Here is a 14217-nt window from a genome sequence, read left to right on the forward strand (position 1 = left end):
CACCAGATATGTCCACTAATAAAGTTGAACAGATACCCTATGGAGAAAGAATAACTTTGCGCCCAGATCCACTACCTGAAAGATCAACTTTTGAGACAGGTAGGAGTCCCAGAGAGATCAGTATTTTTAAACCTTTTAGGACCTAATTATCATGTGATTTTGATAAGGTTATCTGGGCCTCCCTTTAATATAGCTGAAAGATTCATAAGTTGAATTTAGGACAATAATTTATACTAGCTCTAAAGTTAGATTTGCACCTTTCTGCTTTTATTTCAGAAAAGGGATATAGCTCTTACTTTGTACTAATTGTTTTTGTAGAACATGCAGGCCAACGTGATCGTTATGATAGAGACAGAGACCGTGAGCCTTATTTTGATCGTCAAAGTAATGTCATGGCAGATCATCGAGATTTCAAAAGGGATCGAGAGACACACAGAGACCGAGAACGGGATCGTGGTGTTATTGACTATGACCGGGATCGATTTGATAGAGAACGCCGACCTCGAGATGATAGGTACATGTTATGAAAAATACCTTTTTGCCAGGTGTACAAATTACCATAGACTTAAGTTCAGCAAAAGTCATTGTATCTAAGGGAAATTTGGTAAATGATGTATACTTCTCATACATGTGTGTGTAATTTGGAGAAGGAAAAGCAGTTCCAGACCAATCTGCAGGAAACGAGATGCTTGAGTTTTATGAGCTTGAATTCCAGAGAATTAAATGGGAGATGGAGATAGCCTGTAAGGAAAGGAAATAGTATTGTCAATAAAGGTACAGTCATTACTTCATTAGTAGGTCAACAACGTATTTTTGCAGTTCATGAGCCCTTTAGACGTCTGTGTGCAAGGCAGATCTAAATGGAAAAGTGGGGCACCTGGGTGGCTCAGTCGGTTAAGCATCTTGATTTCAGCCCAGGTCATGTCGTGAGATCATGCCACGTGTTGGGCCCCCCTGTGCTGAGCACAGAGCCTGCTTATGATTCTGTCTCTCCCTCTCTCTCTGCCCCTCCCCCCTCAAAAAAATAAAATAAAAGGAAAAGCAAAATAAAAATAAAAATATTGACTATGTGTAGTAGCTACCCATGGAGAAAATTGGGCAGATAGTGGTATTGCATTGTAATACAGAGACCTCCTTTTTTTTTTTTTTTTTTTTTAATTTTCTAAAGTACTTCCTGTTACACCTCTAGGACTCAGTCATATCGAGACAAAAAAGACCATTCCTCATCTAGAAGAGGGGGATTTGATAGGCCATCCTATGACCGGAAGTCTGATCGACCAGCCTACGAAGGACCATCCATGTTTGGAGGTAGAACAAGTGCCTTATTAACTATGAGGATGTTGAGAATACAGACCACTGGAGATGTTTCCCCCTATAGCTGTGGATTTAAACTTTCAGAATAAAATGAATGCACTGATTTATCAGAGATGGGAGCATTATCATCAAAAATAGCAATGTAATGGGGCGCCTGGGTGGCGCAGTCGGTTAAGCGTCCGACTTCAGCCAGGTCACGATCTCGCAGTCCGTGGGTTCGAGCCCCGCGTCGGGCTCTGGGCTGATGGCTCGGAGCCTGGAGCCTGTTTCCGATTCTGTGTCTCCCTCTCTCTCTCTGCCCCTCCCCTGTTCATGCTCTGTCTCTCTCTGTCCCAAAAATAAATTTAAAAAAAAACGTTGAAAAAAAAATTTAATAAAAAAAAAATAGCAATGTAATTAATGAAAGAAAACATAAATTGTTCTTTGGTATTATTAAAGAAGTTTTGGAAAACAGAAACAAAATCAGTTATAATCCCACCTCCTACCATACCACAACAACTATAATTTTGTATGTTTCTTTTCATTCTCTTTTCACGTATTATTAATGAAGTTGTAATCAAAGTGTAAATAGAATTTCTTTATCATGTTTATTCTCAGTGATACGTAACATTTTTCTGTATGTAAACCTATTATAATAATGGTTCTATGATATACCATTGAGTGGATAAAGTAGAAGACTCTTATTATTGGACATTTAGGTTGCTTTTTGTTTTTCACTGTTATACACCTAAACCAAAAATGCATACCTATTTGTAAGAACAAGCTTTCCTAAGCTAGTAACTCTTGTTCTTAAAACTGTAAAACCAGAAGTTATAGAGAGACCGTAAGTCATACTTGGGACTATCGGCAAAGTATGTATTATTCTCCTATGTCCTGTTGCTTAACTTTTTCCCTAAATTTAATACAAACAAAGATGAAGTCAGTATTTTTCAGAACATTCTATTTGCCCAAAATCATATACCTAAATCTTTTCATTTTCTTGATTTCAAGAAATGTAAATTTACATTACTTTAAACTTTCTCTGATTAAGGTTTAGAAGTGGCTTCCAAATCATCATGAATTTTATTACCTTAGGATGACTGAAGAGAGTTAAAATTTTAAATAATTACCATATAAATAGTAATTTTGTTCAATTGCTGAAATCCTAGGAGAACGAAGAACTTATCCAGAGGAGCGAATGCCCCTGCCAGCTCCTTCACTAAGCCACCAGCCACCTCCAGCCCCACGGGTTGAGAAGAAACCCGAATCTAAGAACGTAGATGATATTTTGAAACCACCTGGCCGAGAGAGCAGACCTGAGAGAGTGAGTCCTGTGTGGTTGACTAGCTTTCTTGCAAATCAGAAGCTATCAGGAGATCTTTTTAATACCCTGAACGTAATTTCTCTACTTTTCTGTGACATGGTAATAATATCAGATTCAAGGCATTTTATCATCTACAAGTCATCATATAAATTCATAAATTGCCTACCCTATAGAATTTAAGAAATTAGAACTTAATTGCTTGGCAAAAAAAGATGTTGAAAATTTTAGAAAACAACTCATAAGAACTTCATTAATTTCATTTTGAAGAGGGGAGGAGGGGAAGTGGATTTGGTTCTATGGTATGTGGAACAAAAAAAGGGAGAATTAGGAGACTTGATTTATTTGGGCTTATTTTCCTTGTGACCCCCAAATATATATGTTCTTTATTTTGTTTTCTTTCGTTTTAATTTTAATTCCAGTTAGTTAATAGTGTTACATTAGTTTCAGATGTACAAGATAGTGATTCAACAATTCCATGCATCACCCGGTGCTCATCATAACACTTGCACTCCTTAATCCCCATCACCTATTTAACCTATCCCACCCAAGCCCCCTTCCCCTCTGGTAACTGTTAGTTTATTCTCTATACATAAGAGTCTGTTTCTTGATTTGTCTCTCTCTGTTTCTCTTTTCTTTTTCCCCTTGCTCGTTTGTTTCTTAAATTCCACATATGAGTGAAATCATAAGGTGTTAGTCTTTCTCTGACTTATTTCACTCAGCATTATACTCTCTTGCTCCATCCATGTCATTGCAAATAGCAAGGTTTTATTCTTTTTTATGGTTAAATAATATTCCGTAATTTATACATGTATATAAAAATGTATGTGTGTGTATTTATATATATATACATATATATATATATATATACACATACATATATAAATGTATGTTATATATATACCATATCTTATTTATACATTCATCTGTTGGACACTTGGGCTGCTTCCATATCTTGGCTATTGTAAATAATACTGCTATAAACATAGGGGTGCATGTATCCCTTTGAATTTATGTTTTTATATTCTTTGGGTAAATACCAGTTGTGTTATTGCTAGATCCTAGGGTAGTTCTATTTTTAACTTTTTGAGGAACCTGTATACTGTTGTCCACAGTGGCTGCACCAGCTTGCATTCGCATGAACCCTGCACGAGGGTTCCTTTTGCTCCACATTCTTGCCAACACCTGTTGATTCTTGTGTGGTTGATTTTAACCATTCTGACAAGTGTCACATGCATACATTCTTAAATTTATATTGCAGAATATTTAGATTCTGTTTCAGTAAACTGATGCTAGAGATTTCCATCAAATATTTTGACTACATATGACTATATAAGTCATTGTTGTAAAGTCTATTTCATCTATTATTAGTATAGCTATTCTAGCTTTCCTATGGTTGTCTGTTTGTATGATTTCTTTTTTTGCATCCTTTAATTTTCAGTCTATTTGTCTTTGAATCTAAAGTATGTCTCCTTTAGGGAGGTGGGTGGGGGTGGGCTAAATAGGCGTTAGTATTAAGGAGGGCACTGGTTATGGTCAGCACTGGTTATGAGGAATCACTAAATTCTACTCCCGAAACCAATGTTACACTATATGTTAACTAACTAGAACTTAAGTAAAAAATTGAAAATACAAAATAAAGCATGTCTCCTTTAGAAAGCACAGCATATAGTTGGATCATGTTTTCCATTCACATTTTATTGTTATTATTGATATAGTTAGCTTAATTCCGTTTTTGTATTATTCAATTGTATAGAGCTAAAACTGACTTTTGCATATTGATCTTATATCCTGCAACATTGTTAAACTCTTTTGTTCTAATTAATTTTTAGTGGATTCCCTAGGATTTTTTATATATGAGGTCATGTCATCTGCCAATAGAGAAGGTTTAACTTCTTCTTTTACAATCTGAATCCTTTTTTTCTTTTTTTAACTCCCTCGTTGTCTGGCTAGAACCTCCAGTACAGTGTTGAATGGATGTGGTGAGAGTGGACATCTATGTTTATTCTTGTTTTTAGAAAACTTTCAGTATTTCACCATTAAGTATGCTGTTACTATGGGTTTTCAGTAGATGCCCTTTATCAGGTTGAAGAGGGTTCCCTTCCCTTCCTAGTTTGTTGAATGTTTTCATCATGAAATAATGTTGAATTTTGTTGAATGCTTTCCCTGCATTAATTGAGATTTTGTTTGTTTGCTTTTTAATGTGTGTGATTTTATTCTTTTATATGTGATTTTTGTTTTCTTTATTCTGTTGATAATGATATATTAATTACAGTAATTGGCTTTTGGATGTTAATTTGCATCCCTGGGATAAATCCCATTTAGTCATGGTGTATAATTCTTTTTATATGTTGCTGGATTCCTTTTGCCAGTATTTTTTTTAGGGATTTTTGCATCCATATTCATAAGAGATATCTATAGTTTTCTTGTGATGTTTTGTCTGCTTTTGGCATCAGGGTATCTGCTTGATTTGAGATGCTGGCCTCACAAAATGAGTAGGGAGTTCCTTCCTGTTCTATTTTTTGGAAGAGTTTGTAAAGAGTTCTTTAAATGTTTGTTGGAATTCAGTGATGTAGCCATCTGGGCCTCTGAGCTTTTCTTTGTAGGTAGTGTTTTTTGGTTACTCAATCAGTCTCTTCACTTGTCACAGATCTATTCAGATTGTCTGTGTTTTCTGGGGTCAGTTTCAGTTGCCCTTTGTCTTTCTAGGGATTTGCCCATTTCACCTGAGGTGTCTAATATGTCGCTGTACAATGGTTCCTAGTATCCCTTTATAACCATTTTTTTATTTCTATAAAGTTGGTAATCATGTCACTCCTTTAATTTCTGATTCTAGTAATTTGAACATTTTCTCTTTTTTTCTTAGACTAGCTAAAGGTTTTTCAATTACGTTGATGTTTTCAAAGAACCAGCTTTTGGTTCCATTGATTTTTCTTTATTGTTTTTCAGTTCTCTATTTTATTGACTTCTGCTCTAATATTATTTCCTTCTTTCTGCTTGCTCTAGTTTAGTTTATTCTTTTTCTAGTATCTGAAGGTTAGGTTATTGATTTGAGTCTTTCTTCTTATTAATATAGGCAGTTATAGCTATAAACTTCCTTATAGGCACTGCTTTGGTTGCATCCCGTAAGTTTTGGCATTTTTATTTATCTCAAAGTATTTTCTGATGTTTAAATTTCTTCTTTGACCTATTGGTTATTTAGGAGTATGGTGTTTAATTTCCACATACTTGTGAATTTCTCAAATTTTTTCTTACTGTTCATTTCTAATTTCATTCCGTTATGTTCAGAGACATACTTTGTATTATTTCTACCCTTTCAAATTTGCTAAGGTTTGTTTCATGGTCTGTCATATGGTGTATCCGGAGAATGATAGGTCACTTAACTGTAAGACCTCATTGTAAAAAATATCTTCTCTGAGTGATTTTTTTGGTTTTTCTTTGTGTTTCAGATTGTTGTTATAATGAGAGGATTGCCTGGCAGTGGAAAGACACATGTTGCAAAACTTATTCGAGTGAGTATGGGAAAGCCAGAGAATTGGTTGCTTTTGTTAGTCACTTGCCTTCATGCAAGCAGCATGGTGTCAATCCAGGTATTTCTCGTTTGATCCATTCTTGTTGGCCCATGTGGGAGATGCTATCCCATAAACATTTTGTTCTGCTTAAACAGGTATTTTTGCCTCTGCTTGATTTGAATCCACGAGATTGCATATTATTTAGCCATGAGAAGGAACTTTGTTATTAACGTTCATTAATATATTCTATAAATGCTCTTTAACTCTCTTGACTGTATGATTCTTAGGATAAAGAGGTAGAATTTGGAGGACCTGCACCCAGAGTCCTAAGCTTGGATGATTACTTCATCACTGAAGTGGAAAAAGAAGAAAAAGACCCAGATTCTGGAAAGAAAGTGAAAAAGAAGGTATGGCATATTCCTCTCAGATTACATCTTGATTCATTAATAGTATTGGAAGGAAAACATGTTCAGAGAGTAATGTGGCTTTTTTTTTTTTTTTTAATGTTTCTTTGTTTTTGAGAGAGAGAGAGAGGGAACAAGCCTGGGAGGGGCAGAGAGAGAGACGGGGAGACAGAATCCGAAGCGGCTCCAGGCTCCTAGCTGTCAGCACAGAGCCTGACGCAGGACTTGAACTCATGAACCGCAAGATCATGACCTGAGTTGAAGTCAGACACTCAACTGACTGAGCCACCCGCTCGCCCCAGTAATGTGGCTTTTTTTGAAGACAAAGAAAGACTTCTCTTTTTTGAACACAAATTTTAGTACTTAGGTGTGAAGGAAAGACTACAAAGTTATCCTCTATCCTGGTGGTAACTAGGGAAGAGGTTTAGGAAGATTCTTTGTCTTTGCTAACGCCATATCTCTTCTGGGGTATCTTAGGTAATGGAATATGAATATGAAGCTGAGATGGAGGAGACCTACCGGACCAGCATGTTCAAAACTTTCAAAAAGACTCTGGATGATGGCTTTTTCCCCTTTATCATCCTGGATGCCATCAACGACAGAGTTAGACATTTTGACCAGTTTTGGAGCGCAGCAAAAACCAAGGGATTTGAGGTAAAAGAACTGTAGAGTACTTTGTGTTACCATGTAAGTGCTACATTTGTTTGCTTAATCACTGTTCATTCTTGCTTAGGTATATTTGGCTGAAATGAGTGCAGATAACCAGACTTGTGGCAAGAGAAATATTCATGGAAGAAAGCTTAAAGAAATAAATAAGGTGATTTTTGAAAACATAGGAGGTGTTGTATTCCAAACTTCATTTTGTTTGTATGATCACTGTTGTCTGGAAATAATTGTTTATCTCCTTTACTTTCAGAAAATCTTTTCTACCTTCTTTAGTAAATGTTTCTTATCCTTTGTATCTAAGTGAAAGAGGTGTGGCCTACTAGACTTCACAGTATCAGTTAAATTTGTCTTAGGTGCTCACTTGGTCTTTCTTTGAGTAGTTTCCCGAGATAACTTGACCTCCTGAATCTCTCAACAGATGGCTGACCACTGGGAAACTGCACCTCGTCATATGATGCGTCTGGACATTCGTTCTCTGCTGCAAGATGCTGCTATTGAAGAGGTAAGTGTCCTTTGCCTTGAAAGCAGTGCAAAAGGGACCTTTTTTGCACCTGCTTTATTTCAAAACAATTTTAAATTACAGAAAAGTTGCATGAGTAATATAAGAACACCTATTCAACTTTCATTGAGATTTACTGATTGTTAATATTTTGCCACATTTTTCTCTACACAGAGGGATAACGTCTTCTTACTTCTACTGTTATCACTGTTATTGTGAAACCGTTTAAGAATTAAGTTGTAAACCTCATAACCTTTAACCCCTCACCTCTAAATACAGTATTTGAGTAGGTATCTCCCTAGAACCTCCCGAGAACAAGGGCACTCTCTTAACAGAACTAGAAGTCTCAGTTATCAAATTCAGGAAATTTAATACTGATAAAGTACTGTATTAAGTAGTACAGATTTCCTAAATTAAATTTCTTGAATTATCTCATATATAGTCCATGTTCACATTTCACCAGATGTTCCCATAATGTGCTTTAGAGCTATTTTTTTTTTAATTTTTTTTTTTTCAACGTTTATTTATTTTTGGGACAGAGAGAGACAGAGCATGAACGGGGGAGGGGCAGAGAGAGAGGGAGGCACAGAATCGGAAACAGGCTCCAGGCTCTGAGCCATCAGCCCAGAGCCTGACGCGGGGCTCGAACTCACAGACCGCGAGATCGTGACCTGGCTGAAGTCGGACGCCCAACCTACTGTGCCACCCAGGCGCCCCTAGAGCTATTTTTAAAAATCTAGGACCTGGTCCTTTAATATAAAAAATACTTTCTCAGCCATGTCATCGTCAAGAAAAACAAAGAATTTTTGGAGAGTGTAGACCATTTGTTTTGTAGAACGCGCCTCAATTGGGTTTTGTCTGGGTGTTTCCACATGATTAGTTTTAAGTTAAACATTACCAGGAATGCTACATAAGTGATGCGGGGTCCTTAGTGCATCATATTAAAAGCCATGTGATGTCAGTTTATTCCATTCCTGATGATTGAAATGTTGATCACTTGGTTCAGGTGGTATCCATCAAATTTTTCTACCTTTATCCCATTGTAATAATCTGTAATTAGATACCTTGTTAATATCCTGTTCCTCAAAAGATTTATCACTCATTGATAATTTTTGCCTACATCAGTTATATCATGGAAGAGAGAGGTTTGTTTTTTTTTTTTTAAATCAGTTGTGTGCTTCTGTTTGGTTTGACAACCTGTGAATGAGGGTTTTCTATACTTAATGTTATCATTGTATTTTTATGTGTTTTTATCCCCCAAAGTCGTTCCTCAACCCATTTCCTCTGGTTTCTGCCCCAGCCATTCTCGAGAGACTTTCTCATGAAAGATTTCCATGACAGTAGATAATTCTCACTTCTGTTTCTTAATTTTGCAGCCACATATGACTTAGTTGACCCATGTCCACCTTCTTGACAACATATTTCTTTTGGCTACTGTGAGTCCAACTTCTCCCAGTTTTCCTCCTGCCTCTCTGGCCGTCCGTTTCAGTCTCCTTTGCTGGCTTTTCTTGCTACTCAGCCCTTAAATGTTGGAGTTCTTTAGGGCTCTGTCTGTCTTAGGCTCTTATCATTCTGCACATTTGATATAGATAATCTTTCTGGTAGCTTCGATTGCCACATATGTGCCCTTGATATTAAACTGTCAAGACTGGAATGAATTTTAGCAGTATCGTAACACTAACTACGCTTTGGTAGAGAGGTTATGGGTGATTTTTATAACTCTACCATTGTTTTCCAAATTCTCTACCAAAAAACATATACTACTTTAGTGCATCTCAAATGCAGCCTATCCAGTATGTAAATCATACAAACCTGTTCCTCTTCTGGTATTCTCTATCTTAGTAATTAGACCCACCAATCACTTGGTTGCCGAAACCTTGACTCTTAGTACCTGTGTTACCCTTTGCTCTTTATTCTCTGTCCTACCAACCTTCAACCTTATCCTTGCACCATGTAGTCAGGCTCCAAGTTTTGTCAAGTTTACCTTATAAACACTTTTCTTATCCATTTCCTCTCTGTTTGCATTGCTTCCATTCTGGGCCAGGCTACTATCATCATACTTTTCACTATGTCCTTTCTTACATTTTGCAAATTTGAATCATACACATGTTTTACTTGATTGGAAAAATGCCTGCTAAAGGTTTAGAAAGAAATCTTAGTAATCCATAGGCATTCAAAACAGGTAATCATCAGCTTAGAATAGATTATTATTCTCAAATTCATAGGGAATCATAAGGATGGATAGCCCGAGAAAACGAAAAGCAGGAATATCATTCTGTCTTTTATAAGTTCTGTTTCAAAGTTTAGGATTTAAGCTTCCTTAGGGTATAACAGTGAGTCTGTGCTGCCTTGCTCTGGGCACCTGTGCTTGTTTGAGATCTCAATAAGGAACTCAACATTTTCCTAAATGTTAACTCATTGCTTTTTATTGGGATAATGTAGGTAGAGATGGAAGATTTTGATGCAAATATTGAAGAACAGAAGGAAGAAAAGAAAGATGCAGAGGAAGAGGAAAGCGAACTGGTAGGAGACAGACCAACCACTTTGAACAAAGTGTCTCTCTTAAAATCCTTAAGGGTTTAATCTCAGATCTGTGATCAGATTACTGCTGCTGATATGCACCTTAATGGTCAAAGTTTCCATAATCATCTTTAAGGAGATTTTTGGATACTTTTTATTTTTCCCCTGACCAAAAGAACCTTCTACTGTACTGTTACATGAAAATTTTAGAATGCTAAGAAACATACCCTCCTAGTCATTCATCTATTATGGGTGGCTTTAGGGGAGTATACTTTTCAAGAAAATCAATTACATATGAAAGGGCATTCTCACATTCCAGCAGATATGTGGTACAACCTACCCAACATATGCATAATTGTCTCGTCTTTGCTACAAGATTTCAAAATCGAGTTTCTGTCAACTGAGGCAGAAGATCTTCTAGAATGAGGAGGCAGAGGGTTGCCACTGACTGCTGGATTTGTTCTTCTGCATTTTATCCTATTGAGTGATGGGGAAAATGATTTGACTGTGTAGGCAATGCATTTTGCTTAGGCTGATTAGAGGCTTTGCAGTGTGAGTTCAAAGTTCCCGTGTACCTACTGTAAATGCTTTTGATCACACTTCTGTAGAGATGTTTGCCTTACCCTGTCATTGAAAAATACGCGACCTGTAGAGTTATGTTACTTTTCAGTGTTTGCTAATGAGACACAGAGATTAGCAATGCCTTGAAAGAGTGTGTCTTTTTTAATTCAAAACATTGTTTTATTTAATACTTCAGCCCTTGCTAAAGCTGCTTCTCATATTCTTCTGAAAATGTACAAAGCGAGAACCCTGATTCCTACCCCTAGAGAATACAGACTCTCTAAGAAGTGGTCCCATCAAACCCATGTGTGATACAGAGGACTCTGAAAAGAAACTGTGTGTACATAGAGATGGTGTCAACCTCTACATTCCTAGATTTCATATGCGGATTAAAAAATAAGCTTTAAAGATAATGGCATTTGAGTCTCAGTATGTTTTTTTGTCTTTAAACAAAATATTTTTCTTAATTAGGTTGTTTTTTGACATATATGATCTAAAATGTAGGCAGGAAGTTCATTTAAAGGTCCACGCTGTTCTGGAATATGGCTAATGACCTCGTTAGCTCCTTGCAGCGTGTGTACTAGGAAGTGATCATGTGAGAATTCTATAATGTTAGCTTTCTGAAGCTCCGTCTTCCTTTTGTGGAGATTTCAGTTCAGGACATGGTTCATAACATCTGATTTGTGTAGGTGTAGATCAAAGCTTGGAACTTTTCATTGAATGTACTAATTATTTTGAAAAGTGAAACACGCTGTAAATACTCTATTTTTACACCAGAAACATGGCAAAGAAGCCTTAAAACTCTACCCTGCTGGACTATCTCTTTTATTTCCAAATGGCCTAACATTTCAAGCAGTGAGAAGATGATACAGTTGTAAGGAAGAACAGGGTGGTTCCAGCAGAAGGAAATTAATATACTCATTTTGCTTATCTTTATGTTATAAAACTTCTCTTAACCCATTCAAAAATGCAGAATCCAGATCTTCTACTATTGGGTTCTATTCCAACAGTAAAAGATTCTTGGAGAATTTTAACCAAAGGGTTAAGAGCAAGTCTCATGTCATTCAGACCATTTTCATTGAATTCTCAATAAACTTGGCATTTTCTACTCTGTGCTGATCAATGCAACTGGGTGAAATCCAAACTTTTCTTGGTTAAGAGAATCTTTTTTGGGGGTCATCGGTATGATATTTTTCCTTCTTTAGTGCTTTAGTGAATTTAGTAGATACGACTCAGAATTTATAGATATATTATTCTAGTGATGCTTAAGGTTTTCAGATGATTTTTGAGATATCACTTGTACAGATTTCATCAGTACTTTTAGCACCATCACTTCAGCATAGCTTTGTCTTGGTTTGTTCTAGAAATGTATTTGGGAAAGATGATATGACTTATAACCTGAAGTACTACCTAATAAGTTGAAAGTGAATTCTTAGTTTGACTTAAACACTAGAAATGTACAAAACCTATAGGTTTCCTGGAAGAATTCTGATGCTCCAGTACTCTAACACAACAGTTACTGTCATGAAACGTTCAACACACTTTCCACCTTACCTTTGTGGCAGTCTGTTCCATGACCTTGAATATTCCCAGTAGTAGATATATTAGTTCTTACAAGAAGATGCTGACACCTTTGATGAGTCTGTTCTGTACAGTAAGTCCTAATATTAAAGCTCTGTATGTTAGGGTTTAATTGAGAACAGGGTCCAAATGAAGGAAAAGAGAAAACATCACCATACACTTGCTAGGTGAATAAACGAAAAGGATTACTACATAATTAAATAGGTACATTGGAAAACTTGAAAATCTTATGGGACTTTGTTTGAAATAAACTACCCAGTTATTTTATTAAATAAAATATAAATTGCCTGTGGAGATTTCTGGTTTTTCGTATAATAGGAAAATATCATTTTAAAAGACATTGAAAATAATAGTCTGGGTTCCAACTGACGCAGAAGAAATGCTCTCACATTGATTCAGTGAAACCAGCCTTTGTAAGATCTAACTGGTAAATGGGTTGAGTCATTTTTAAATGAAGTTAGAACTTCATAGTTGTGTTCAGTGATACCATTGTTTTCTTCTTTCTTTTGAGTAAAGTTACCCTGAAATATAAAGTAGCTGTCTTGAAGAACACTCTTTGTACCTCATGGCTACTATCACTTGAGAATTGCAGTTGTATTTAGAAAATAAGCTAGCTAGTTATTAGAAGTCTTCTGCTACTCTGAATGATATCAATACTAGCACAGAAACGACCGTACGTCCTCTCCATATTTACTGTTTACCTGTTGTTCAGACTACAGCCGGGTGTCCTGAACTGTAGCTGCCTCAAAGCGCCTTCATGATACTATTCTGAAGTGACTACTCTGAAATCTGGGCAGGGAAGTTTGGTGAATTGGTAATTCAGTTTCTTCAGAGATAATGAGACTGTGTTTTCCCTAAGGATATATATATATAGATATATATATATGTAACTAGTGAGTGGAAACTGAATCCGTTCCCAGTTTTAATGCTTTTCCAGTTCAACAGTGATATGCATGTATGTGTCTCTTTCTAACCCTTCGAGCTTCTCTCTGTGTGCGATTTAGGGTTACATTCCGAAAAGCAAATGGGAGATGGACACATCTGAGGCCAAGCTAGGTGGGTATTTCCTTTTTCCTGTTTTTATATGTGATACCTGATGGTAATGGTCATAGATCTTTCTGCTGTAAGAAGAACAAATTTCTCCCAAATTTCTGCTTTAAGCCAAGATTCTTGGCCTACCTTACGTCCTCAGTCTGTTGTGCTAGCTACATCTTGTTTAACTAGTTACATCTTGGGACAGAGTGAAAGAAGAGTATTTTAGAGGAATTGCCTTCAGTACCACTTCAGGGTATTAGAGTAAGCGGAAGTATGATGCATTTAGCAACAAAATGCTGTCACTTGTAAAATCCGTTCTGTTATATTAATCAGAAATGCTGGTGCGATAAGATTTCTGCTTTTTTAAAAGAATATTTAACTGCAGTCCAAAGTTGAACCTGATTGTGAATACTTTGGGTAATAATAGTAGTAGGAATAATAAATATTGAAGTTTAAACATTAATTTAAAGGCAGTTATTTTCCTTGTGTAATAGACTAGAGTTTCTGGGTATGGGGAGGTAGATCTATAATTTAGGTTTTTGAGGAGCCTGCTTTGTAAGAGTCAAGTTTCCTTCAAGTTGTTTTTAGCGCCAGATTACAAGGTAAACTGGTTAAAATGATTGCCTAAATCAAAACTTGGAGTTGCTTAACGTGAGGTATCCCGTCAAGCAGAACATCCTACATATCCAGTGGATTTTCCTCCCAATATTTCATGGTCATAACTGCAAAACTTTTTTTTTCGTTTACTTTTTTCACCTCACTTAAAGAGAATCCTTTAACACATCGATTTCAGATGTATTAATAAATAATCTAAGAAAATGAGAT

The 14217-nt window shown here is 36.3% G+C and overlaps 1 protein-coding gene across 3 annotated transcripts in view; it reads left to right on the forward strand.

Moving 5' to 3' along the window:
• YLPM1 (YLP motif containing 1) overlaps positions 1–14217 on the forward strand; it is a 75373-nt gene that overhangs the window by 42677 nt on the left and 18479 nt on the right. The window contains exons 8-18 of one of the 3 annotated variants that reach the window (XM_040477720.1): positions 7–99; positions 319–514; positions 1190–1308; positions 2463–2617; positions 6064–6126; positions 6414–6533; positions 7008–7184; positions 7264–7347; positions 7615–7698; positions 10138–10218; positions 10973–11194. In XM_040477720.1, coding sequence (XP_040333654.1) covers positions 7–99; positions 319–514; positions 1190–1308; positions 2463–2617; positions 6064–6126; positions 6414–6533; positions 7008–7184; positions 7264–7347; positions 7615–7698; positions 10138–10218; positions 10973–11005 — 1205 coding nt within the window. In that variant the 3' untranslated portion in view covers positions 11006–11194. Of the gene's footprint in view, positions 1–6; positions 100–318; positions 515–1189; positions 1309–2462; positions 2618–6063; positions 6127–6413; positions 6534–7007; positions 7185–7263; positions 7348–7614; positions 7699–10137; positions 10219–10972; positions 11195–13361; positions 13414–14217 lie in introns of those variants that run through there. The other 2 variants (XM_040477719.1, XM_040477721.1) reach the window with 2 other exon arrangements.

The sequence above is a fragment of the Herpailurus yagouaroundi genome, unplaced genomic scaffold (genome assembly GCF_014898765.1).
Source record: "Herpailurus yagouaroundi ecotype Mexico unplaced genomic scaffold, PumYag 141, whole genome shotgun sequence".
Taxonomy (NCBI): Eukaryota; Metazoa; Chordata; class Mammalia; order Carnivora; family Felidae; genus Herpailurus; species Herpailurus yagouaroundi.